Genomic DNA, 25462 nt, shown 5'->3' with positions numbered 1-25462 from the left:
AAAAAATTTCCCATGAAACTAAGTATGTTCTGTTCAAAAGAATGTTCTTTATCTATCATAGTGAAATTAGGGTTTGGAGCTTTTTGCTTTTATTTTGTATTTGACAAAATTCAAATTTGTCAACTCTTTTGACCCCTGTAATTTTGGGGGGATATTTTACCAGCTTGTGGAAAACCACTGATGTAGACATTCCTTTGCCATTTATTGGAAAGGGATTTGACCTTTAGGTTTGACCCTTTAAATCTACTAGCACAATCAGCTCATTGATTCTGGAGCTAATTATCAACTTCGTGAGTTCTTTGGATTCCTTGTTTCTACCATCTTTCTTGGGCATTTCATCGTTCAATTGCAAGGAAAAAGAGTCCTAAAAGAAAAAAACAAAACAAAAACCCAAACCAAAACCTAACAAACTAAGCAAATTTTTGGATGTCAGGTTTCTGGAGTGGGGAGTAGGGGGAGGGAGATGGAGAAGTAAAAATTTTTGACCAAAATAAGACATTTAATTATCTTTGGATCTCAAGTCAGATTGCCGTTTCAACCTCCCACTTCATAGGAACTGCTAATTCCTATGAGGGAACCAACTGGTTTTAATTCAAATTATTAGCTTTGAGCACCATTAGCAGTTGAGATGGCAGAGGGAACAGGGTGGGAAATGATGATGGGCCATCAATTCCATAGAGTCCGTCATTTACATAGTCATTTTTTTTTTCCACTCAGTGAATGGTGCCAGGTGCTGGGATACAAAGATGAAAAAGACACCGTCCCTGCACTTGAGACGTGTATCATCTAGAAGAGGGAGACAGATAAGCAAATCAGTGTTGTGAAAGTTGTTATAGGGGATGGAATAGGATGCCTGGCGCCGCAGTTGGGACCATACTGGAGAGGTTAGGAGTGGTGGGAGGTGGGAGTGGTGACAAGGAGAGTGAGGATGTGGGATGAACGAAGACATGGAGGCAGAAGTAGGAAACGGGGGACCTATTTGGGGGAAGTTGCGAGTATATTGGTGTGGTAGGAGTGTGGCGTGGGGTGGGATGCAGTTATGGCAGGAGAAAGGCTGAGTATTTTGAACTTTAGATGCTTTGTTGAGGAATTTGGACTTTATCCAAAGGATTTACCGGAATGTGTTCTGTGGGATGATGATCGGAAAGAAAGAGGTTTTGTATGGTCAGAGCCATTTAAGAGGCACCAACTGGGACAGTGAAGCAGGTGTATTCACTGCAAAACCTCTCAGGCCCTTTATACAGGGTAGCATTTCCACGGTTATTTGACCACTTAACTTGCTTGAAAAGGGTATTTCCTGTTTCTCAGAACATGATTTGGGAAGCCCTGCAATATGCAATAGGGAATTATGAAAATCTTTTGAGAAGAGAATTAATAGACAGTCATGTAATCGAATTCTCTTCTCAGCACACAGTGTGATACTGCTCATTAGGATTGTTCAACCAGTACTTTTTAAACACCAAATATTTTCAAAATGATGTGGCAGATATTCTGGGAAATTAGAAAGATGTGTAAGTCCTGTGTCTAACAAAAAAACATGTTGATTATCTAGAAATGTTATTTATCTGTTCAATTATTTACATCAAAGACAATAGAGGAGTAAGGAAGTTGAGGATAAACTTGGAGAATTAGAGACCTCTGGGTGGCCCTTGCTAGTGCTGATTTCTACAGGGTGTTTAATGCTAATTCTTTCAACAAATATTGTCACCACTCAGAAGCATGAGCTTCTTTTGCCTCTTTTTGGACTAGGGTTGTTTCTGGCTTCACCCAGGGAGCTCAGGGAGTGCAATGGAACGAAAGCTAACAAGTAGAACTTTTTGCGGGGAGGGAAGGGGAGAACCTGTTAGTTTGGCCCTCAGAAGTACCATATCATCAACATATTGGAGCTTTAGCATATCAAGTAGAGTCTTTAGGGTATATCATAGGTGTATCCAAGGAGAAAAAATGTAAAGGCAAAAGAGAAAGGGAAGTTGCATCTGGTGGAAACAGAAAGATCAAATCTAGAAATCTGAGTATGTCTCAGACTTTTTACATGACTCCCTACTTTTTTCACTCAGTGCCAAGGGAGAGAGTCTTCAAATAATCTTCTTGAATTAATGGAATCCTTATTCAGTGTTTATTATTAGCCACATTATCTAATAGGTACACGTAGAATCAATTATCTAGAGTGGGTGTAGCGGTCAGAAGCGCTGGCCCTGGAGCTAGATGGCCTGGGTTCAAATCTATTAAAGCATTCAGTTCAGTTATTTAAGGGACCTCCTTACTAGTTGTAAGATTTTAGGTAAAATTATTTAATCTCCCTGTATCTCTTTCTCTTCATCTAAAAATGGGGAAATGATAATATGTATCTCATAAGGCCATGAGGGTTAAAAGAGCTAATAAATGTGAGGTGTTTAGAATAGTGCCTGCCACATGCCAAGGGTTTCATCAACTGCTGAGATAGCTCTATCCTACTGTTTTTATTAGGCTAGTTCACCCTGAAAATTTACCAAAGAGTAGGTAGTTTTCTGGCCGAAACAGAATTCTGTCTTTGGAGAATGGCCTGCTAATTCTAAATAGGATTGGATATAAATGGACTATTAGAAATTTTTAATTTCTGTAATTTGAAAATATAGCCAATATTTGTACACTTAAATAATAATAATAGCTAACATTTACTGAGCTTATACTGTGTACCAAGACTTGCTCCAAGTCTTTTTTACCAATTAACTTATTTTATAGTTGAGGAAACTGAGTCATAAAGAGGGTAAGTGACTTGCCCAAGGTAACAAAACTAGCTAGGGTCAGGGCCAGGATTCACACCAAGGCCAACTGACCCCATAGTTTACACACATCCATTATGATAACCCATTTTTATGGGTTTAGATCAGTTTGCCGAAGTGTTTCATTTCATTTATTCCAAACATAAGTGCAAAACATTAGTGAACAATTAATTTTGTTAAATCATTTAAGCAGAAAAGATTTCTTTTTCTGTTCTAGAAATAAGTTGCTCTTGTGTCACACATCAGAGCCTTTTTAACTATGATTCTTTTGTTCTTGGAAAGTATATGATGACGACTTTGATTTCACCAAGGCAGCCAGATGCAGGCATCCATTCTTTAGAATCTTTTTTCACTTCACATCTCGGCTAAAAGTTTTTAGAACAGTGTCTGAGTAATGTCACTTTGCAGGCATTTTGGAGAAATAGCTGCTTTTTCACTATATTTAGGGTTAAAAAAGCATTAAACTAATTAGGGTTATATCAAACCCTAATCTATGAAATGTGTGCCTTGTAGGATTTGGAAATGGAGAACATTGTGAGAAATAACGCCTTTTGTATTCTTCAGTGTAAACAGACTACACTGTTCTAAAAGTTATGGATCACTTCAGTTGCTCTACTTTATTGGTGCTAATGTAGCACTTTCTGGGTTTGCTTTTAAAGAAAACTGGGCAAAACCAAGTTGCCACTAGATGGAGCCCTGGCTATTTGGGTAAAAATAAATGCAACAGTGGGAACATTAAATCACACGGTCATATCATGCTGGAGGGCCCCCGGTATTTGAGGCCCTCAGCTTTTAATTGTAGAATGCATCTTTGTTCTTTGCCTGACCTGCAGAGTGACATCACTCCCTTTCTTCCTGTGCGCTGGCTTTGACACAAGCCAGATGGCCGCAGCCATCGGTAGGCGCGCGGGCTGCCTGGTACAGCAGTTGATGAAACAGAATAGGAAGACGGTTTATGATCAGCTGCGGGAGCACAATGAGGCTGCGGCTTTGCTAAGTAATTACATTTTCTGTGCACACTTTATTCCTCACAGAGAAGGTCACAAGGAAAAAATACATTTTTATTTATAGTGTTGTGAGGTATAGACCTTTGATCTTTTATTAGTCAGTAGTCTGCTCCAAAGGAATGCTCTCTTTTCCCTGCTCTGCAATCACTCGTGGAAATGGCATGTTTATTTACGTTTAATGGTTCTTTCAGGCTGTGCATTGTGATACTTACCTTCCCTCTTCCTCCCTTTTGTCTCCAGTTAGTCACACAAAAATGTTTTAGTTTTGTAGTGAGTTTAGTTTGGAGAAGTCAGAGTTCAGGCATGTTAATACAAGCAGATTTCTGTCAGATATACTCCAGAGTGATTTGGTAAAATATATTACTGTTTATTATGTGTTTGTTCTTCAAGGAGGTCAGAAGAGACCAGGAACAGACTTTTATTTTGGGGGGATTGAGGGTCAGGAAATGAACTAGACATTAATTTTACATCCGGTTTTGAACATTTAGTGGTTAAGGTCACTTACAATGCTAATTTTAAATAAAATAGTAATCTGTTATTTTGCATCTGCACTTGAGGTTAATCTTTACCAACGGAAGGATTGTACAAAAGAACGCACTAACTGCACTTTTCTGTAAAGTTTATCACTCTCACACTTTTGAGATTCTTCCACGTGACTCGTTTCTAAAAACTTAAAAAAAATATTTTTACCGTTTTTAAGACTAAGTTGTGAATACTATTTACAGAATGGACCTAGAAATTATAACCTATAAAATCAAATGAAAAATTCATATTCGCTATGCTCCGTGCAAACTTAACACTTTCTAAAGTGAAGTCTCTGAGTTGTCCCTAGGTTATTTGGCTCTCTATTAATAAAAAATGAAACTCCAATAAAAGAAATCTCTTAATCTTACAATATTTTATAGTCTTCTCCAGGGAGGGCGATTTGCAGAAATTGCTGGAAGAAAGCAGAGTGGCGTAAGGAAGGAACATGGCTTTGCAGTAGATGTAACAGGGTTTTCTAATCCTTTTCACTGGTTATTTGCTTTGTGCCCTTGGACCTCTGAGCCTCGGTTTCCTCACATATTTATTGGGGGATAAAACCTACCTCCTAGGTTTATTGCAAGAATGAAATGATACAATGTGTTTATTAGGCCCCAGACAGTTCCTGTCACATGGTACAAACTTAGTAAATGCTAATTCCTTTCAACTGTTTTAAAGTTCGTCTCTTTTCTGAACCGCTTGCAAAATGTGTTCACAGATTACACTGTTATATTGTATATATTTTATTCATAAAATATAAATAATCCTGGGTTGGTTGAAAGCAAGCTCACCGTCTGAAAAATAGGCATTTGAAATTTATTAGCACTGTGTATGTATGTCCAGATCCAGATAAAACCATAATCGTCAGTTGTGCAATGGATGTGTTTAATATTTGTGATGTTTTAATTTTTTTCTTTTTTCTCCTACTCAGCTCTTGCCCCTGTCCTTTGCCTCTCGTTTTGTTGGTGAAGATATCACAGTGATGTCTGCATTCAACCTGCTGCATTTGGTGACAAAGAGCCAGCCCGTGGCCCTTCGAGCCTGTGGGCTTCCCTCAGGTTGTACTGTACCTAGTGAGGGCACTGGGCCGGGCGGGTGTTTCTGCTGCAGGAAATGATACACCATAATGCTTTGCTAAATTTCGTTTTCTTTTACTTGGGCCCTAATTTGAAGACGGAAATTGGTTATAAATCACCACTCTGCTTTGAGTAACATTCATTTCCACAATCCTTACAACCCTTGGAAACATTGTGCAGTTTCCTAGCTCAGTAGATAATTGTCACTAATATTTCATGACACCTTGTTGTTCTTCAGGGCACACTACACATCTGAAAGCCATAATGTTCATAAGAGGCTGGCAGCCTTGATAAGAAACTGCCCCAAATCACGCAAAATAAGACATTCGTCTTGTTAAAGGGTAATGAAATGCTTTTCATTCCACATGTGGCCATTCCTTTAGGAAAGAAAAAATTAAAATGAGCAACTTCAGTATAATAAAGTCAGTTAGTGTAGTTAAAAAGAAAAAATGTTCTACTTAACAATGACCAAACCAACAAAAGTAACATGGCATGTGTCAACTGGTTCTTAAATGAGAACCACCACACTTTTAAAAAATGTGATTTTATGCATTTAAACAAGTGCAGTGTGAAAGTCCAAAATTTCATTAGGTGCCTGTACAAAATAAGTTTAATACTTTAATTTATTAGGAAAGTCACAATGGTCAGATATTTCTGTGAACATTATTGTCAGTACTACTTATGTTTTCTGTTTACGTACATATCTCTGTTACTATTTTGTGTAGAGAATTTAATTCCAATTCATTAAACATTTGTTGAATATTGTCTGTGAGTGCCAGGCACTGTGTGAAGCAGTGGGGATACAGTGATGCACAAGATCAAGCCGACTATTTTAACTAGTACAATATGGAGCTGGAGCTGTGTGAGGACCATTGAACCACATGGTGCTAAGACTAGACCAAAGGTATATAATTATACCTGGGATGTTAGAGGAATCCAGACAAGGACAGTCCTAGCTCTTTGCTTAGGGGAAGAAATTTTGGAAGGGAGGGAAGTTCTCTGAAGTTTAAGGAGGGCCTCATGGAGGAGACAGTGTTTGAGCTGAATCTCAGTCTATGTGCAACAGTCAGCCAACTCTCCGGACAGGAGGAAGGACATTTCTAGTATATGGAGTAGAATGGGCAAAACATTAGGGCCTGAAAAAGCAAAGTATGTTCAGGGAAATGCAGGCTTCATTATTATGACTCCTTGGCTGGGTGAGGCAAGAAGAAGAGGTGGGGAAGAAAGGTGGCCAAACGAGGAAGCAACTTATATGATGCTTTAAGGAATTTAAATCTTGGGGAAGGGATGACCAGGGAACGACACGACTTGATTTGCATTTTATGATTGCTGATTGAGCAGGGTAGAAGGTCAGTGCTGGTTCCAGATGTTTCTATAAGAAGGCTGGGATGGCAACCTGATTAGAAGAGAGGGTAGGGCGTTTGTCTTAAAGCTGTATTTGAATAGTAAACATCTGTTTTATTTTTTTTAAAAAAGATTTTATGCCTATCTGTGGTGACAGGAGAGGTTGATGATGCTTAATGCATGGGGGCCCCAGTCACTCTTCTCAGTCCCTTTGCCTCCCCCACCCAGCTATGCCTCTGCACTGCCACCACAGAGTAGTATACTGGAGGAATTTGAGGCTGGAGGGACTCATGAGGTGCTGTGAGCTTTCACAGTGGTCATCACAGTGGGTTTGGAAAGAAAGAGAATGGATTAGAGAAGGGTTCAGGTTGTAGAACTGACAAGGTTTGTCTGTTGAGCTATATGAGGTTGAGGGGGAACGCTAATCAGTGTAGTCGCTGTGCCATGTGAAACTCCTCGTAACTACCTTTCACACAAAACAATTGGAGTATGAAAGTTAATTTATACATAACCATGTTTTCCGCAGAAAACCCCCCAGCATCTGAGAGCACTGGCATAGCTCTTGTAACACGAGTCTGCTGTACGCAGGGAGGCTAAGTGTTTCCATAAACGATTGATTAATTAATGGGGTATTCCTTGAGATATGACAGGCATGGAATTAAAGGGTCTCATAATGAAATTCTTTGAGATATGTGTCCTTTTAAATTTTGATATCAAAATGATTCAAAAAGAAATTCAACAAAGCTGATAGTTCTTAAGCAGTAAACATAATTATACAGTGCTTAAGCACACAAACTCTGGAGCTTGACTGCATTTGAAATCCAGCTTTGCCACTTAACTAGCTGTGTGCCTCAGCCTCCTTATTTGTATAATAATAGTGCTCACCTGAAAGGGTTGCTGCAAGATTACAATGTGAGAACCGTTTAAAACAGTGGCTGGCACAAAGCAAGCACCATATATAAATGTGCACTAAGTTTACTATACATATCTATAGATATATATTTTTTGTACTTTTCTAGTACAATAGACTTTTTAAAACATTTAAGTTTGTCCCATCTTTTATGTAACTATTTTTATTTTAATAGGAAAAACAAATGCACTTATGCTTGAGGAATAACAATCTCAGTATGTTGTTCTAATCTTTCTTTTTTAAAAAAATATATTGATTTCAGAGAGAGGAAGGGAGAGGGAGAGAGAGAGAGAGATAGAAACATCAATGATGAGAGAGTCATTGATCGGCTGCCTCCTGCACACCCCCCACTGGGGATCGAGCCAGAAACGGGGGCATGTGCCCTGATGGGGAATCGAACCACGATCTCCTGGATCCTAGGTCATTGCTCAACCGCTGAGCCACGCCTGGCTGGGCTCTTTATTTTTCTTATATATCCTGCTGAATTCAAGTCCTATCAGTATGCAACACCTTTCTTTTATTGTTACCCCAGTACTGATGGGATGCCCAGAGAAAGTCTCTGTCCTTCGGGATTGCAAACCCATTTTAATTTGATAAATGAATTGGCTAGAATACTGTTCTGTAATTCCTTAGACATTCAAGCACCTCTTACTCTTTAAAGTGTTATGACAATCAGTCTGCTCGTATTTACATTAGAATGAATATTAGCAAAATCTTTACTGTCCATTTCTCAAAACAGAATTCTACTTGTAGAAATATAGAAATGTTGAAGAAATTAATTTCAACAGTAGTGAAACAAACTATTTAAATTTTGCAAAATAAAAATGAAACCCAAGTGGGAATTGTAGTCTTTATTGCTTTGTACAAGCAGGGAGGGGAGAGGCCAAAATTGGAGATCCAGGGAATTAAGGTGAAAGTTTGAAGTCTTGCTTTAATTTACTGTTCCCTGGTCAAAACCCATTACAGCCAAAGTCTCTGTAAATCAAAAAGATTTCTGCTCCCTAGCCAGTACCCTACTAATTTCAGGTATTATTCAATATGAAATAATTCCAGAACTAAAAAATAATCGGAACAGGCTCTTAAAGTTGATTGTAACCGGATTGACCTGTATGAAGGCCATATCCCAGAAGAGTGATCTGTCATTTTTCAGCTTTGACTTCCTTTACTTCTTTTTTTTTTTTTTAATAAAGCATAATTTTAATTTAGAGCTTATTAAGTGCATCTGAGTTATGGTTTGCTCATGTTTGCAATTAAAGGTAATTTTTCTCGCTCAGAATTTCTTCTTAATTTCCTAACAGTTTCTTTTGTGTATTAAAAAGAGCACTGGAATAGGAGTCAGAAAACTCTAACCACAACTCTGTAATTAACTTCTGTGACCTTGAACGTATCAGTAAACCTCTCCCAATCTTAGTCTCTTTCTCTTTAAAATGAGAAATTGAGATTATATAATCTCTTAAATTCTGAAATTCTGTGATTTTTGTTAACTGTCATTTGTTTTTACTTTTGGCTTTTGCTAAAACAAATCTTAAAAACTCAGCACTAATCAATGGCTGGGAATTTACAGAAAAGTCTGCTAGGTTGTGGTGGGAGGGCAGGAATATCTTCCATGTTTGAACACTGGAATTCCTTACCTCCAAATCAAGACTGACGCATTATCTGAGGAGGGATTAAGAGGCACAATTTTATACATAGTTTCAATGCTTGATAAAAATTAAGTCTAGTTGTAGTTTAGACTAGATATCATAGTAGCTTTCAGCCAACAGAGTATTTGTCAAATAGTACTAATTACAGTGATAAATTACACTCTTCTCTAACATCATACGCATAATATGTGGTTGTTACTCTTACTTGGCTTTAGTGGCAGTTTGTTCTAATGTAGAAATTAGAAGTCTTAAAGAGAGATATTTTGCAAATGGTGTTTGTAAGTCATTGAATATAATCTATATAACTAGAACTCTCTATGAAGCAGGGACTTGTGGCTCCAGAGCTTAGCACAGTGCTTGGCACTTATTAAATATTTGTTAAATGAATGAATAAACATTTGGGAAGTTTGCATGTAGGTGAAGTGATAGCTACAACAGAGATACAAATTTATTTAGGACTCTTTTATATGGAAAGATAAAAAGTAAAGTTGATAGTTTGGTTCCCTTTTGAGTGAAAAACAATTTCTCTTTTCTCACTGTATGGTATTAATATAACGTGGTGGATATCTTAGGTGTGAATTACATTGTAGCTAAACAAATAACACAGATTCAGTGTATATTATCCAGACTTCGTTTTACTTTTTCTCTCAAACAGTGTGAGTTTTGGTGGTAGATAAACTGTTTGAAGAAGGGAGTAAGTGCATATTATACTTATTATGAGAATTAAGAATTCTGGTTCTTTTTATAACTTTTATCTGGAGCAAATTAATATTGTTTGTTGTGCTCTAAATTCTCCATTTGTAGAGGAAATGCTTGTAAAGAGATATGTACCAAAACAATATCCATAAGTAATTACTACTTACTATTGTAGTTTGAGCTGGCAATTGCTCATTAATGGTATCTGATGTGATATTTACCTTAAAAAAAATAAAATAACTGAAGCCATCAGCATGCTGTTTACCTACTGAATAACTGGCTTTCTATTTTAGGTTTTAAAAAACCTTTTGGGGTATGAAAAGATGAACCACCTCCATGGTTATTTGAAACATTTATGACTCTCCTCCCCCAGAAAATATATATGTGTACCTACACACAATTTTTCATATAATTTCAAGCTTTTTTAAGGGTATTCTGAAACTCTTAAGAGAGGGCTCTTTGACCATAGGTTCAGAACCTGTGCTCTAAAAGATACACACGAAACCAATATAAAAACTGATCAGAACACAGTATTTTTTATTCTCTATTGATATCACCAATGGAATTCTTTCCCACCTGTTTAGATTAATGCCCTCTATTCTGCAGTTTCACCATTCTTACATGTTCATCTTTCTTAATTGATTATATTAAAAATCCTTTGGAATAAGTGTTTTTTAAAAAAGAAAAATAGTTCTTTAAAAATAGACATACAAATTTCAACTCACATGATTCACAAAATAATTTGCAATTAATTGATTGAATAGTATCTACTTTTTCCAGTAGATGGCACTAGATTTACATTCTTGCACAGCATGAAAGGGTACTGATACTAGCACATAGGTACATTGTGAAAACTTAAACAAAAGTATGTAAAGAATATACAGTTAAGAACATATGGGTTTACAAACCACAAATTTTTCTGCTTATATTATGTTCAAACTATTTGTGGAGTGCAAAACCTTTTTCCATTTTCAATAGGATTCCAACTTCCTTATGCTTGGACATCTCATTGAAATTATCTTTCTTGTGTAGACTTTCTATAAACTAAAACAAGTTTTCATAAATTAACTTATCTTATATCCAAATAGCTGATTTAACAGTAATTTATAGTTTTATATGCAGCTAAATTTTCTTCAGCAGACCACCCAAGAATTAAGGAAAATTTCACATTTTGTTTTGCTATGTTTTGAATTTTATAGAATCTTGAAAATGTTATTAGTTTAACATGTTGACTGTTAAGCATGTACCATTTTTTGCATGAATTAAAATATTTTTGGAAACTAAGAAAATTTATATTTAAAATGTTGATCAATGAGTACTCTAATGTAGCTATGTTTTAGCTCTATGATATAATAAAGTTTTAGTTAATGTTGAAAGTTGCTATGCAGCATCCAATTACTACATGAATTTTAAATATTATTTGTACACAAGACTAAATATTATAGAACAATGCACTTGTATGAATAAGGTGTTGGGCATATGGTTTGTTAAGTGTGGATTTTGTTAATTTTTTGTTAAATATGAAATAAATTCTTTATATTATATATTAATTATAAAATATATAGCAAAATCTAGTAGTAACAGATAAAATAGGCATGGACAAAAAATAAAACAAATTTTAGTTTTGTTTGAGAAATTCTCTAATTAACAATGACGGGAAAGAATATAAAATATGAGTTCTAAAAACAAATGATAATTTTACAGAGTTAAATTATCTAGACAATATGGACTTTGGGGAAATTATATAGGTGGAGTTATGAGATGTTTATTTGTCTAAATACGTTCACAATAATGTTACCTAACAGATCATAGAAAAATTTATTCAAACGAGACCAAGCCACCGCTGACTCTGAGCAAACATGTGTTTAACGAAGGAGTGAGGCATGAATGACAATTCACAAAGACCCACTAGAGAGTCCAGATACTTGATATGTTTTCATTATCAATCTTTTCTAGTTTATAGCTTCATCCTAAACATTTTATTTAGAGATTAAATTTCTCATGGCTGCTTTTGCTAGATACATTTTAATTTAAAATGCTTTACATAAATTTTATTGAGATGCAATGGCAAATTATCTTGAATTAATTTTTGTGCCTTTGCATTTAAAATCAACCATTTATTTGAAAATTTAAAATCCCCATTTCATTTATTTCAATTCCCTATTTTTCTCCTTTTTAATGTTTAGTATATTTGCACTAGTATTAGTCACACAAAAATGCATGTTATAAAAAATATGCCATGAAATGTCAAATATGTTAGTTATTTGGGTGATTTGTAAGAGGTATACATTTATAGAATTTAAATTTACTCAATAACTACTATGATAAGCATTTCCTTCAACCCTATGTAGTTATTATATTCAGCCACATAATTGCAAAGAATGGAATGCTAATTTAAGTCATTGGATTATTTGAATTTTAAGCAAGCAAAGAAAATTCAAATTTCTATACCTATAGGTCTTAGGATTTTGTTGTTTTGCAGAAATGCATGTTACCTCACAGAATGATACAGCTCTTCATATTATATTCCATTTTGATTAACATTTTAATATACTGTGTGCAAATTTTAGATAACATCACAGGTTTCAGAACTTGACATGATATTATTGGTATTGATGAAGAAACTGCTTGAAAGTTTAATTTGTATTTAGTGGTTTGTTTTTATTACCAACCTGTTTTTTTGACCCTAAGAGCCTGTTTTGTATCTTTTATTCCTATTCTTCATCTGTAAACTGAGAATGATGTAACATTCTTGTTAAACTCTTGATATTAGCGCCAGGTGTTAACATTACCTGACATTTCCCAGAAACCTATTCTGTGCAACTTTCATTTCTGGCTATAGGGAAGAATAACTAGAAAAATTTTTTAAAGGAAGGGGTGGAACATCAAGTAAGTCTGGGAAAGGTGATGGGTATGATCAGCCAAAATCTTGTTCTAATATAGGAAAATCCTTGCTTACTGCAAAGTGAGCTCCAGAAAGGCAATTTTTTGTTGTTGTCTAGTTCACTACCCCATCTCAGCAACTAGAATTGTGCCTGTCACATAGTGGGTAATCAATAAATATTTGTTGAATGAATGAATGAATGAATGAATGAATGGGTGTGAATAAGTAGCATCATCATATGTATTGAAATAATGCCACATTGTAAATAATGTGATCTCTGTATTTAAGGCATCTACATTCTGGTGAGAAAGATGGCCACTTTGAGTCCAAGTTTTGTTATCTATAGGACAAGGGAAGTTATATATTTGATGGTTTTATGAATCTATATAAACACTTCTTCCTTTGCTTTACTATAGAGGGGGGGAGTAGAAGTGAGAAGCATTGTGCTGCTTTCTGCCCAAAGTGGCAGAATGGCTTCTTGGATAGGATTTGAAACAACAGTTCTTCTGAAGGATATTGCAGGAATGTCTAGATGTAATTAGCAGGAGGTAGGTAGGGGTGGGGGATGGTGGCATAGGGGTGGGACTGGAATGTGGGCACATGGGTTTGTGAAAGATTGACATGTTAAAGCACAACAAAGCGTGGGTTCAAGAGAGAAATGTAATGAGTGAATAAATTAAAAGAGGAAAGCTGCAGACAAGAGAACCTGGCTCTCATTAACCAGGTGTGTGACCATTTCAAGTAACTTCTTTGGGCCTTGGTTTCCTCATAAGGGATTTGGACTAGAAGTTCATCATTTTCTAAATTTATAATCTGAGGAGAAGCATTGGAGATCTTGCTTTCCAGCATATATTGTCAGTTTGGCTCAAATAAACTCTTATAAATTTTTTTTAAAAATTATGATTTAGTTCTATGAATACCCTGTAAATCAGACCCCATCATCAAACTGAGAAACTGCATATTGCCAAATTTTATAAATTCTAAGATGCACTGCTTTTACATTTTATCATCTTGGTAATTAGGATGCAGCCTTAAAAATTATTGTAATAAGAAAGCATTGTGTCATAGTTTGGCAAATCTTTTTTTACTTTTCTAGTGGAGCATAAAATAATGGTGTGTCAAAATACCACTTTTTAAATAATGCACATCAGCATAAGAGGTCTTCATTAAGAAGCCCATATAACCTAGATTTCCTAATCTGGTTTGACTATGGAAACTCCACCCCACCCCAACCCCCACAAGAGGTACAACCTTAGCATTTATTTTCAGAGCCTGTATCCATTTGGGGGAATTCTAGATTAGATACTCTTAGAGTCTTAACTCCAGAGAGTTAATGGACTATTAGTCATAAAAGATTTGAATGTGGAACTCTGGAGAGATAATAAAGGACTCAGGGTAGTAAAAGAAGAAAAAAAAATTTAATCTATCATTTATTCTTTTTATACTTTCACTGATTTATTAAGCAAATACTGTTGCAGTTTTTAAACTAAATTCTAAGAAAGATAGGCAAAGAAGTCATTTAGAAAATACCTTTTAGGAAGAAAATTTAAATAGCAATAATTAAAATGGAGAGTTGAATAAATATTTAAATATAGCATATACTTATTTAGTGCTTACTCTTGCCCTGGTGCATTGCAAGGTGCTGGGCATGCAAAGATGACTGAAATATACATGTGCACTGTCCCACAAGGAGATATTGACTAATTCAAGAGAATCCCTGTGCATTTTCTTTAATTATTTGGGTGATAAAATTGTAAAATTTTTGACTTTTTTTCTCTGCAGAATCTACCATATTTTTCTGGATGTAGAGACTCAGATTTAGCTCTTATTGAATAGCAGTTGCAGACTTGTTTTCTGCTCATTGTGCTTAATTAATTTAGATTTTAAATTTGTTTTGGCAACAGTGTAACTTTAGAAATTTACAAAGCTGAGCTCTTAAACTATAAATTTTATTTTTTTCTAACAAATACTTAATGTTATATTTAAATAAAATTCTGCACAATACTCTAAAAGAGGGCTTCTTTCCTTTCCTTTCTGCGGGTGGTTACCTCTCATCTCCCTTGCAGTCTATGTTCCCAAGGGGGCAAGGGAGGATGGGAGAGAAAACTATGTTTTGCAAGTCTTTTTGATTGCATGTGAAATGTAGAATGGAAATGAGCCTGTCTGTTTTTAATTTTTTTTTTCTGTATGGGCTATGATGTTCTAGTGAAGACCCATACTGGAAAAAAAAATTAAAAACAGGGAACTCCAACTTTGTCAGACGTTTCACATGCAATCAGATAGACTTAAAGTTAAATGACTTTCTCTCCCACTACTGTCATTTGATGATGGAAGTGCCTTTAAAAATTCTCTTTTTACTCAAATGCCTTGCAAGGCAGAAAATGCTTTTTGGATCAAGACATGTTTTAAATATTTTCCTAAACTCTAGGCTTTATGGTCCACATTAATATAAAAATCATTGCTCTTGGTACTGGCATTATGCTTTGAAAAGTTGATATGCACTCTTTAGTTCTTTTTGATATTTAAAGAATGCTGATAAAATGACTACAGCACATGAATTAAAAAATTAGAAATTTGTTGCATACAAGTAAAAGATAGAAAATGTAAAATGCGGTTTCTATCTTACAGAGTCATTCAGGTGACTGTTTCATCAGGATAAATAGCAGCAAAGCTCTCCATTGTTTCCTGTCAAGAAAATCATGCAGCCTCACAAATGAGAACTTACTATTAAAGGCTAGAATTTTAATTCATTAAGAGGCTTTAGATGTGGGAAATATATTCACTCCCATTGATTTATAGTGAGAAAACATTTGCACATTTACCCCTTAATTTAAAAACTGCTTTATTTATCAGCCCCCTAATTTCTCCTCTGACAAATCTGAATCTACATTTTATCCTGGCTCTCTATTTGCTTTGTTAAGTTAGCTGATAGATACCGCTTACAGGAAGGACTCTGCATTCCTTTCATCAGGGTAAGATACTTTCCACCTTGACACTGTACGCCTTGGATCACACTGCATCCCTCAGCTTGTCTAGATGGAATGTTCTTCCCTGTTTGAATTTCCTCTGGCGCTCTGACCCCGTAGATGCTGTTCCTACAAATTATGTGAGTTTTCCGTATGCCAGTTATAGCTGGACGGAGTCAGCCTAGGTGGGCCAAGTTGAAGAGTGTTAATGTCGTCTTTGTGAATTCTCTCTACGCAAAATTTTTCATATACTTTTAGTATAAGACTGCACATGGTATTGATTTTTGTCTTATCTTCCTGTGAGAGTATCTACTCTCCTAGGGCAGGAACCTTACCTTATGCATTTTTAACTTTTCAGTGCTCATCACAGTTCTTGATTCATTGTGGATGTTCAATAAATAGTTGTAGAAAGTATGAATTAATAATAGGCTCAACAGTTTATATCTTCAAAGAATTAATAACCTGGGAAAATGAAGCTGAAATAACCGAAGACATTTGAGAGTAATTGCAAAATGCTATTTTAGCCTGTGTAAATAGTACCTTGCAGAGGAAATACACTAATACTAAGGGTATACAGATGAAAGGACTGGACAGAATAGGGGTGAATTTATCAGGGTACTTACTTGGAAGGAAAACTTGCTTGAAGATATTTCTCAATTTATTGATTCAAACCTTCAGTATGGAAACCAGAGGATCAATGCTGTCATTCAACTGTGCACCAGTAAAGCTTAGGGTCTTGTTTAATTCAAGAAGTTTAAGATGGTAATCTTTAAGTTTAAGATTGCCGTGGCATGCATACAAGTGTTCATGGTGTTAATTGGAACTCTGTACCTTCATCGACAGAATACAACGGAAACTGACCCATAGGACTGTTTCAGGTGCAGTAATAGAAAGACAACAAAAAGGCATAAAATGTGATTATTACTACGACAAATAAAGATAGGATTTTTTTCTCACATATAGAAAAGAAAAATCTTTACCGTAAAAAGAAAGTTGTCTGCTTTCTGACGCCCAAGACTTGAATGAAACTGAATCTGTAGGTGAAAATTAAGACTGTTTTAAAAAAATAGAATCTAAGTTGAGGTAGTAATTTTATGCTTTCTTTAGTTATACATGTTCTCTGCCATCACCAACAAGATTACTCTGAAGGGGAGAGTTATTGAAGTGGTTCAGGACTGTAAATGCATTGTTTGGCCAAAGGGTTTTGCTCTCTAGGCCCATAAAATATTGACATGTAAAACATCTTTTGAGTATCCTCTTACACACATGAGTCCAGATTGGGAACGATGATCTGGAGTCTGAAAGGGAGTAGATGAGCAGAGCCCACAGTCTGATTTCTGTTCTAAGCTCAGCCAGACAAATACTGTCTGAGAGCTGTTTTGAGTATAGCAATTTGCTAAAAGGATATTCACTAAGATTTCTCTTGGAAGTATAAAATTAGGTAATGTGAGACACTCTTTGTAGTAAGATATGTAATTGTAAATTTCCTGGTTTAAACACATCTTTGCATGTTTAAATTGTCGCCTATCGACTCCATTCACATTCAGGTTTTAGCACTTGTCCTGCAGTTACCTGTCTCTACCGCTGGCGTATGAGCCTCTTAGTGTATTCATCTTTTGCACTGGCCATTTCCCACGTGTGTTCAGAAAGCCCTTCCTTCAGATATCAGCACAGCCAACCCCCTCTCTTCCTTCAGGCTTTGCTCAAACGTCACCTTCTCAGTGAGACCTACCTTGATCACTCTATTTGCGCTCACAGCCCTTACTTCTAGCAGTCCCAGTCCTCTTTGCTCTACTTAGTTTTGCTTTTCTCCTTCCTATACGTATCACCTTCTAACAGGCTGTATACTTATTTTTAAATTATGTTTTGCCTGGCTTCCTTTACTCCTACTGCCTCTATAGGAGCTTCATGAAAGCAGGATCTTAATTTTGTTCACTGGTATATCCCAAGTACTTAGAATAATGCCAGCATATAGTAAGTGCTCAATAAGTAATTATTGAATGAATGAATGAGTATATTTTACTTAGTACAGTGCCTGGCACTCTGGAAACACTCAACATTTTTTATAACTAAAATAAAAAAAGTAAGAAAAAATGTTGGATCAGTGGTCTTCAGAGTAAGTCCTGCAACCCTAGTTTCATGGAAAGCCAAGTACTGTAAGCAGAAGTGTTGTGACATCTTAGATTGTATGTTAATATTAGGAATGTTTTTCCTATGTAGGTCCACATGGAGAAAAAAATCAGAAGAGTTGGTTATGCTTCTACAAGCATGGGGCTTTTCTTCCCTATGCTTTGCTTTTGTTTAAAAGCCTTTATTGAATTACTGGCATGTAAAATAAACAAACATGAAAAAATGGTTTATGGAATATATTTTACATTCTATTTTAAAAATGGACTAGATATGGCTTTATGAATGCCCACTTATTTAGAAATTCCTAACACTGTATATATGGAATAAAGTTTTATTCAGATTTCCAATTCAACAAATTAATAACCAGCTGAAAATTTAAAATTTATTTGTGAAAACTAAAGCACATTATTTTTAAATATAGTAGCAAGATATTTCAACATGAATTTTAGTAAAACAGAAGCAAAACAAGATAGTCTTATTATCTTCTATTACTTATCATCTTGGAAAAATATTTAATAGTTTCATTTTTTTCTGATCCTAGAAGCAAAATTGAAGTTATGGGATCTTTAGGTTTTGTTTTGATTTTTCACACTGAAATATAAGATTTATGACTTAAAAGTGCTTTAAGATTTAGGTAACAGATCTGATTTACTTCTTAACAGGAAGTTAAAAAGCCTTTCAAGGTTTTATAGACTTTGTGAGAATCCTGTTTGAACCTTGTCACTGACCCTATGCTGAAGGAATGAACACAGGGAAAACAGACGTTAGCTAATAGACAAATGTATTTACTTTGTCTGGAAGTACTGTGGCGATGATAACTTTCCTCCCTTAGTATCTTAAGTTGTTATGATAGTTTGTAAGCTGAACGTTGTTGCATAATTAAAGAAGTAAGTGGCAACCTACTTTTTCCTTACAGAAAATGTAATGACCATGGGCTTTGCAGTCAGACAGCCCTGGGCTTGAGTTGATATACCTATTTGTTTCTTATCTTTAGTAAGTTACGGTAAACCTCTGAGCCTCAGTTTCTGTACCTGTAAAATAGGCATGACATCTGCCAGTGAACGATTGCAGCACACTGAAATGCCGGGCTGGGCCACCTTTTAGAGCGCCGTTTTCACTCCAGAGTGTGCTGTAATCAGAACGAGGACGCACTGTTGCATTTGTTCAGACATTGTTTACTAAGTGGGACTGGCTGTGATCCTCAGAGAAGACCTGTGAGGTGGCATTGCAAAGTCAGAGGGACTGCCTTGCCTGTGGTCACGTGGCTGGGAAGCAGGCAGAGCCAGAGTTTGGACTCTTGCTGTGAGTTTATTACTACTTAGAGCAAAGGCTTCCCATTGGAGCTTCGAGACAACGCTGCCTTTGAGGCAGCAACATGGAACAGCCTGAGTATAAAAAGAGACTTTGGTGATATTTCAGTAAACAAATACTCTTGGTTTGGGTCTGACATGCATCTTATCTATACCGAAGTGACTCTGGAGAATGGTGTTGTGATTAGATACCAAAGTGGCAGTATTGCTCCTCAAATAGACTTTGTGTTACATGTATATACACACACACACACACACACACTCACTTCTGCCTTCAAAGTACTCTATTAACCATTTAAATATAGGGAAAAACCTTTTCATAACATACTTCTAAGCCAATTTAGAGGTCATTGAACAGATGTCATATAATACTAATGTTAAATTGCCCTGTGTAATAAGAAAATGATAGTACCTAGGTGAAGATAGGAAAGAGAAACCATCCAATGAATTATTCTAGAATTTCAAAATGAAATGGTTTCTTCAAAATTAGCAGTGGCACCATAGGACTTTAGAAGAGTGAGTCTGATAGGAAGAAGGGAAATCAGAGACAAAGCGAAGCCTTTCTGTGTTTATACAGAGTGGGGCGAAAGCAGGTTTACAGCTGTGAGTAGGCAAAACACAGAGTTTATTCTTGTGTTATTTATTCATTATTGTATTATTTTCCATATGAACAACTGTAAACCTGCTTTTGCCCAATCCCATATATGCCAGTTTTTGGTTATGATGCTAAAGAGCTAATGTGATAGTATAGCTTTCGATTGCCCAGGAAGTATATTATTGTTAAACTATGTGGCAAGAAATTTGCTAAAATCTGACTGACTTCTCATTGAGTTGTTTCATATAAAATCACAATAGTTGTTTCTAGTTGACATATACTTCCTTTTGCTATTAGGTACACTTTCAAAGCCTAATTATTTTGAGAACATAGTATGACCAAAGAATAAAAATGTACAAAGTTGACAACTTTAAATAAGCACTAGCCTTTCATAAAGAACAAACCTCACTTACAGTTAGGAAACAATATTTATATTTAAGGTTGAAAAGCCAGGATGTAGGAAAATTTTGCTAATTTGGAAGATGACCTTTAAGTGCACCAAAACCAAATAATTTGTAGGCTATGACATAGGGCACATTCCTACAAAATTTGTGTGAATACTGCTTTAGTGGTTCTTGAAAGACAAACAAAGAAAGCTGGACTGAAATGTCTCTCCCCCTCCCAAATAAGATGGAGACTAACAAAAGGGTACAGCAGCCCTCTTTCAAAGCTCGCCATTAAAACGGGGTCTCTGTAGCACAGTTAATGAGATGGTTCATAGTGGAAAATAATCTGTTTTTAACAATGTTTAGATCAAAAGTAATTTCTAATCTATGAAATAAAGTCTCTTCAATGCCCTTCATTCACCAGTAAAGCTTTTATGTTTGTATTATTTACTTCAATCAGATGTTTTCAATTTTACCTTTTCTCCTTCTACAAATACTTGACATGGTTCGTCAATACTGACCAACAGTTTTATTCTTTTTCTTCAGAAAAGAGAGATTTTTTTTGAGAGAGGGAGAATGAAAAAGAGAGAAACATCTTTGCCTAAACGATTTGCAAGCATCTGTGCTTTAAGCTACTTTTTATGAACACTCCTTAGTAAATGACTCAAGGTAAAAAAGCAGAAAAGCATCCAATGTTAGGAAATTGCAATCCAATACCATGTAATTTAAACCTGCAGTTGCTTCTCTTGTACTAAATGACATACAGATGGGTAGCTTAGTTCTCTCAACTTTGGGAACACAATTGGTCTTTTTGTATGAATGAACATATATTAGCAAAAATATCTTGGACAGAACTGTTTAATTCTAATTATACAGACTTTAACTATCCATGCCATTCGAAAAATCATTTTAACCAAGATATTTTGTCATGTTAAATTTGCACTTAACAAAATCAACAAAGATGCAACCATTCCAAAAAATAAAGAAGTAAAAACAAAAAGGTAACATCTAAGAAGTCTACAGTGAATTGAACTGAGAGGGGCCTATCACAGTCAACTGCTTACTTAATTTAAGAAAGAGCAGTGTTGCATTCAGGCTGTGGAGAGGCTCGTTCTGACAGGACAGACACTTCTCAGGGAAACATTTCTGTCTACCCCTTGGAAAGTATTAACACCCTAAGTAATAGATGTTTGGATAAAGCCTGGTGTAATATGGGAAATGAGGGGGAGGTCCAGCGAGATGAGAGACCAACACGCCATTAGTGATAAACCAGCTCTTCCTATGGATCTTTCCAGGCAGAGCAGGGCCAACACTCATTGTATAACGTCGGGAGAGGTGCTGCCTGACAACCCACAGGCCCACGCCAAGGTGCACCTTCCTGTTTGCCTCTGGTTTGCTCTTTTCCTGCCTCCATTTTTTCTCCTAGAGCATCAGCCTCCCTGTCTTGGTGGCCCTGAACCTGGAAGCTCATACTCTCTTCAGTCCCACCAGCAGGGTAACTGGTTGGTTAGTTTTCTCCTGGTTTAAGTCCAGTGAACTCACATACTGTGAACACTAGGTGCCTTAAAAGTAATAGAAAGCATTTCTGCTCCTAAATCATACTTCTCTATATTTCAAAAGAAGCTGAGTTTAATATTCAGGAAACGAAGCAAGCTTTCTTTTAGCAATTTCAAAACATGACAAGAAATGTTTGCAGGTAGGGCCATCTGCAGGCTTCTTGCCCCCTGTGATGGATGGCAAAGAAAAGCGATTTTACTGCAGCCAGTCAGGTTGCCTTGTCCTGGAGTTGTATTTCTCATCACTCGTTTATGCAGGTAAAATAAAATACTGCATACAAACAGGTGTTGTCTGAACATTTTACTGCAGTCTGTACAGGTTGAAATAAAAGCTGCCATTGTTATTAGAATCACATTAAAATTATTTCACCATTCAAATACACTTAATCAGTGAAGTGTTCCTAGATATGCTTTGCCAAAAAAAAAAAAAAAAAGTAGGTCTTTAAATAAAATCACATTGACGATCCCTCTTCTCTTTTCCTTCCTCCTCCTCACTTTTATCACCCTCTCTTTGGAACTTCTTGAATCCACATTAGTGTAAATGTCTTCTGGAGTCTATTAAAAGTTTCTTGCTGCCTGTTTAACATGGTAAGATACGGTCTTTAAAGAGACATTTGTCTTTAAGAACTCTACAGAACCTCGTGAAGCATTTGACAGAATCACAGAGAACAACAGTTCCTACTCGTGGAAAATATATCTTTAGGGTTTTTATTTTTAAAGGATGGTATTTAAATCACCCAGAATGCAAATTGAATGATGAAGGTTTCCAGCTACTCTCTACTAAGATGCAAAATTATTGAATGGAGAATTATTGAGTAACTTAATATGCCCATCATCTTATATATACAGTGTAAATAGAGTCATACTTTTAAAATTCATTAAAAAAAAAGAATTTCAAGGTATTGGGAGACATAAAGGATGTATTACCATCTTGTGAATGTTCAATGGGTTTTTATTGTCACATGCTAGCAGTTTTACGCTACAGCACATTTTCAGGGTTCCAATGCAGTCACCTGAATCTTGAGAAACTTTTTTTTTTTTTTTTAAACGGAGAGAAATAATCAGCTGCAGTTCAGGTAAATTTGTATGTTAGGGACTAATCTGGCTTTGACAAGTGACTGCAGAAGCTGTGCTGTGGTGACCAACCCAAGCAGTTATTTAGGATTCAAGCTGAAAAGCCCCCTTCTTCATATCCTTTCTCTTTCCAGGGTCATGTAGGGATAAAAAGAGCTGTAAGGTGGTCTTTTCCCAGCAGGAACTGAGGAAGCGGCTAACACCCCTGCAGTACCATGTCACTCAGGAGAAAGGGACCGAAAGGTAAGGTGAACTGGAAGAAAAAGTCATTAAGCAAAAGCTGGTTTTCTTCGTTCCCCCCTTTACCCCCCTCTGCCTTTGAGGCCTCTTCCTTGACATTTAAAGGATTCTACACTTATTTGCTAAAGACTACAAATTAGGATCCTTGAAAAGGTTTGAAAATGGTATTGTTTAGGTTAAGACTAAGTTTTATTTATTCTTTCCCCCATTTAATGAACACTCTATCTTATGTAAAGTCACAAGGCTTTTATTAAGGGCCTGTTTTTAGTTTACTACAAAATGTGTGGAAGTAATAGCGATTTAGGTACATTTTTTGGGAAGACATCACAGTAAGCAAAACCATGAGGGACGTGGCACCGTGCCAGGATGCTGAGATTTTGAAGGTGGCCATTGTAAGTATAGACGTTTTGGCTGCAAAAAGAAGGTAGCATAATTCAGTTCCTTTCTACCCCACTCCAATTTCTTTTTGAAGCACATGTGGAGAAAGTATTTATTGGCTCATTTGTGGTTGGAATGTCAAAAATTTTCAATAACTGCCCTCACATGGCTTTGGTCCTTGGAAGTTCGCCCTAAGTCCTGAAAAAAGAGTTTGTTCACTTCCAAGACTCTTTTTAGTGAATAAAGTCTCTCTCAGCTGATTCCAGCTCAAAGGTAACTTGCCAAGATCCAGCCATTTTGTTGTCTAATTTATACCATGGAGCTTGGCATAAGGCCGTAACTTACCTCTGATCCAAATTTATTAATGATGTAACTCCTTGTTTTCATTCATGAACTGAAAGAGCCCTTTACCACACATGGGGTTCTTGTTAATAGGCAACACTCTCTTCCTGTCACAGTGGATACTGTTTACTGAATTTACCAAGTGTTGAACCTCCGACAAAGTCCACCCTCACTACACAACGAGCTGGCGGTGGGCTGGAGGCTCAGCCCAGGAGGACTTCTGCCCGTCCTGTTGTGTACATGACTAGCAAAATGATTTAATGCACACAAACAACTAGAGATTAGGTCATTCTTAAAAATTCTGTTTATAAAAAAATTGGACCTCATAAAGAGGGTGAAAGGATAATAAAAACAAGCTGCAGAGCACATAGACGTTTTGTTGGGCTAGCACAGCTGATTTGTATTAGCTGAATGACCTCCTAGCCTTCAAGATTGTTAACTTAGAAAAATATTCCCTCAAAGCTGCAATATTCCTTTTCAAACCAAAAAATAAGACGCCTTCCACTTGAAGTCTTTGGATCCTTCTGCATTTTCTGGTGTGCACTCTTGGACACTGCAGAGTAGCAGAAATCTTATGTAATAATGTTGTTTTTTGTGTGTTTCTTTTCTGTGAATCTGAACTACAGGCTTTTTTTTTTTTTTTTTTTAATAGGAATTTTCTTCTAAGCATTATGTAACTACATGGCTTAATTTTTAAAAATTTAACCTGCACTAGTTTGGAGTAGTTATATATACATTTTATTATATAGATTTGAAATATATTAGTAATGTTCAGATTTCCATATGTTTGGTCTGTTCTCATTATAGGACAAAAAGCCCTTGAAAGATTTATTAGAGAAATATATTTTAAGCAAATGCATTCTGTACGAAATAATGCTAACTTCACTTAATTTTTTTAATGCTGTGTTTATTGTTTATCAGTGCCTTTGAAGGAGAATATACGCATCACAAAGACCCTGGAATATATAAATGTGTTGTCTGTGGAACTCCATTGTTCAGGTAAGTGTGTTACAAACCTCTGGCTATGGACACATCACAGATGGCAACAGACTAGTTAGTGCTTGTTCATATTAGAATCTTTACATTACTCAAATATTCTTTTTTCTGTTTCCCTCCCACAAAAGAAAAGTAATTATTGATTTTGCACTAGTTATATCTTTCAAATACCCACCATTAACATGTTCATTGCAGTAAACCTGGTGCTTAGCAGAGCAAAGAGATTTTGGTGAGTGTAAAAATATTTCTGTATTTTATTCAAATTTCTACCAGCAAGTGATGGCCCTAAATATATTTATTGGACCATAATGAAAGTTCTTCATGTGATCCTTCAGATTGAGTAATACCCACCAAGTCGGTTATTCATACTTACTCACGAAGGGCAATACCAGTATTGAAAGTAACATGCGAGTGATAACAGATACTTGTGCAGATATAAGCAAATTATGTAATACGAGTTTAACAGATTTTGCATTGGCCCAAAATCTTTATTTTAAAGATCTCAGTAAAACAGGCAGTGCATAGACTTTCCCATCAAAATAGTTAATTCAGACAATGTATTCTGTAGATTATGGATCTTATTCAAGAATGGAAAATTTTTACCACAAATTCAATAATCTCTGTGGAGAAAATCCTAGAAGCCCT

The 25462-nt window shown here is 36.0% G+C and overlaps 1 protein-coding gene across 1 annotated transcript in view; it reads left to right on the top strand.

The window, feature by feature from the left end:
• MSRB3 (methionine sulfoxide reductase B3) overlaps positions 1 to 25462 on the top strand; it is a 146404-nt gene that overhangs the window by 26554 nt on the left and 94388 nt on the right. The window contains exons 2-4 of the mRNA XM_087814562.1: positions 5223 to 5349; positions 22996 to 23104; positions 24743 to 24820. Of these exons, the coding sequence (XP_087670688.1) occupies positions 5274 to 5349; positions 22996 to 23104; positions 24743 to 24820 (263 nt within the window). The 5' untranslated portion in view covers positions 5223 to 5273. The remainder of the gene's footprint in view (positions 1 to 5222; positions 5350 to 22995; positions 23105 to 24742; positions 24821 to 25462) is intronic.

The sequence above is a fragment of the Miniopterus natalensis genome, chromosome 2 (genome assembly GCF_054644295.1).
Source record: "Miniopterus natalensis isolate mMinNat1 chromosome 2, mMinNat1.hap1, whole genome shotgun sequence".
In the NCBI taxonomy this organism is placed as follows: Eukaryota; Metazoa; Chordata; class Mammalia; order Chiroptera; family Miniopteridae; genus Miniopterus; species Miniopterus natalensis.
Note: the sequence above shows the minus strand (reverse complement) of the source record. Positions and strands in the feature narration are given on the sequence as shown.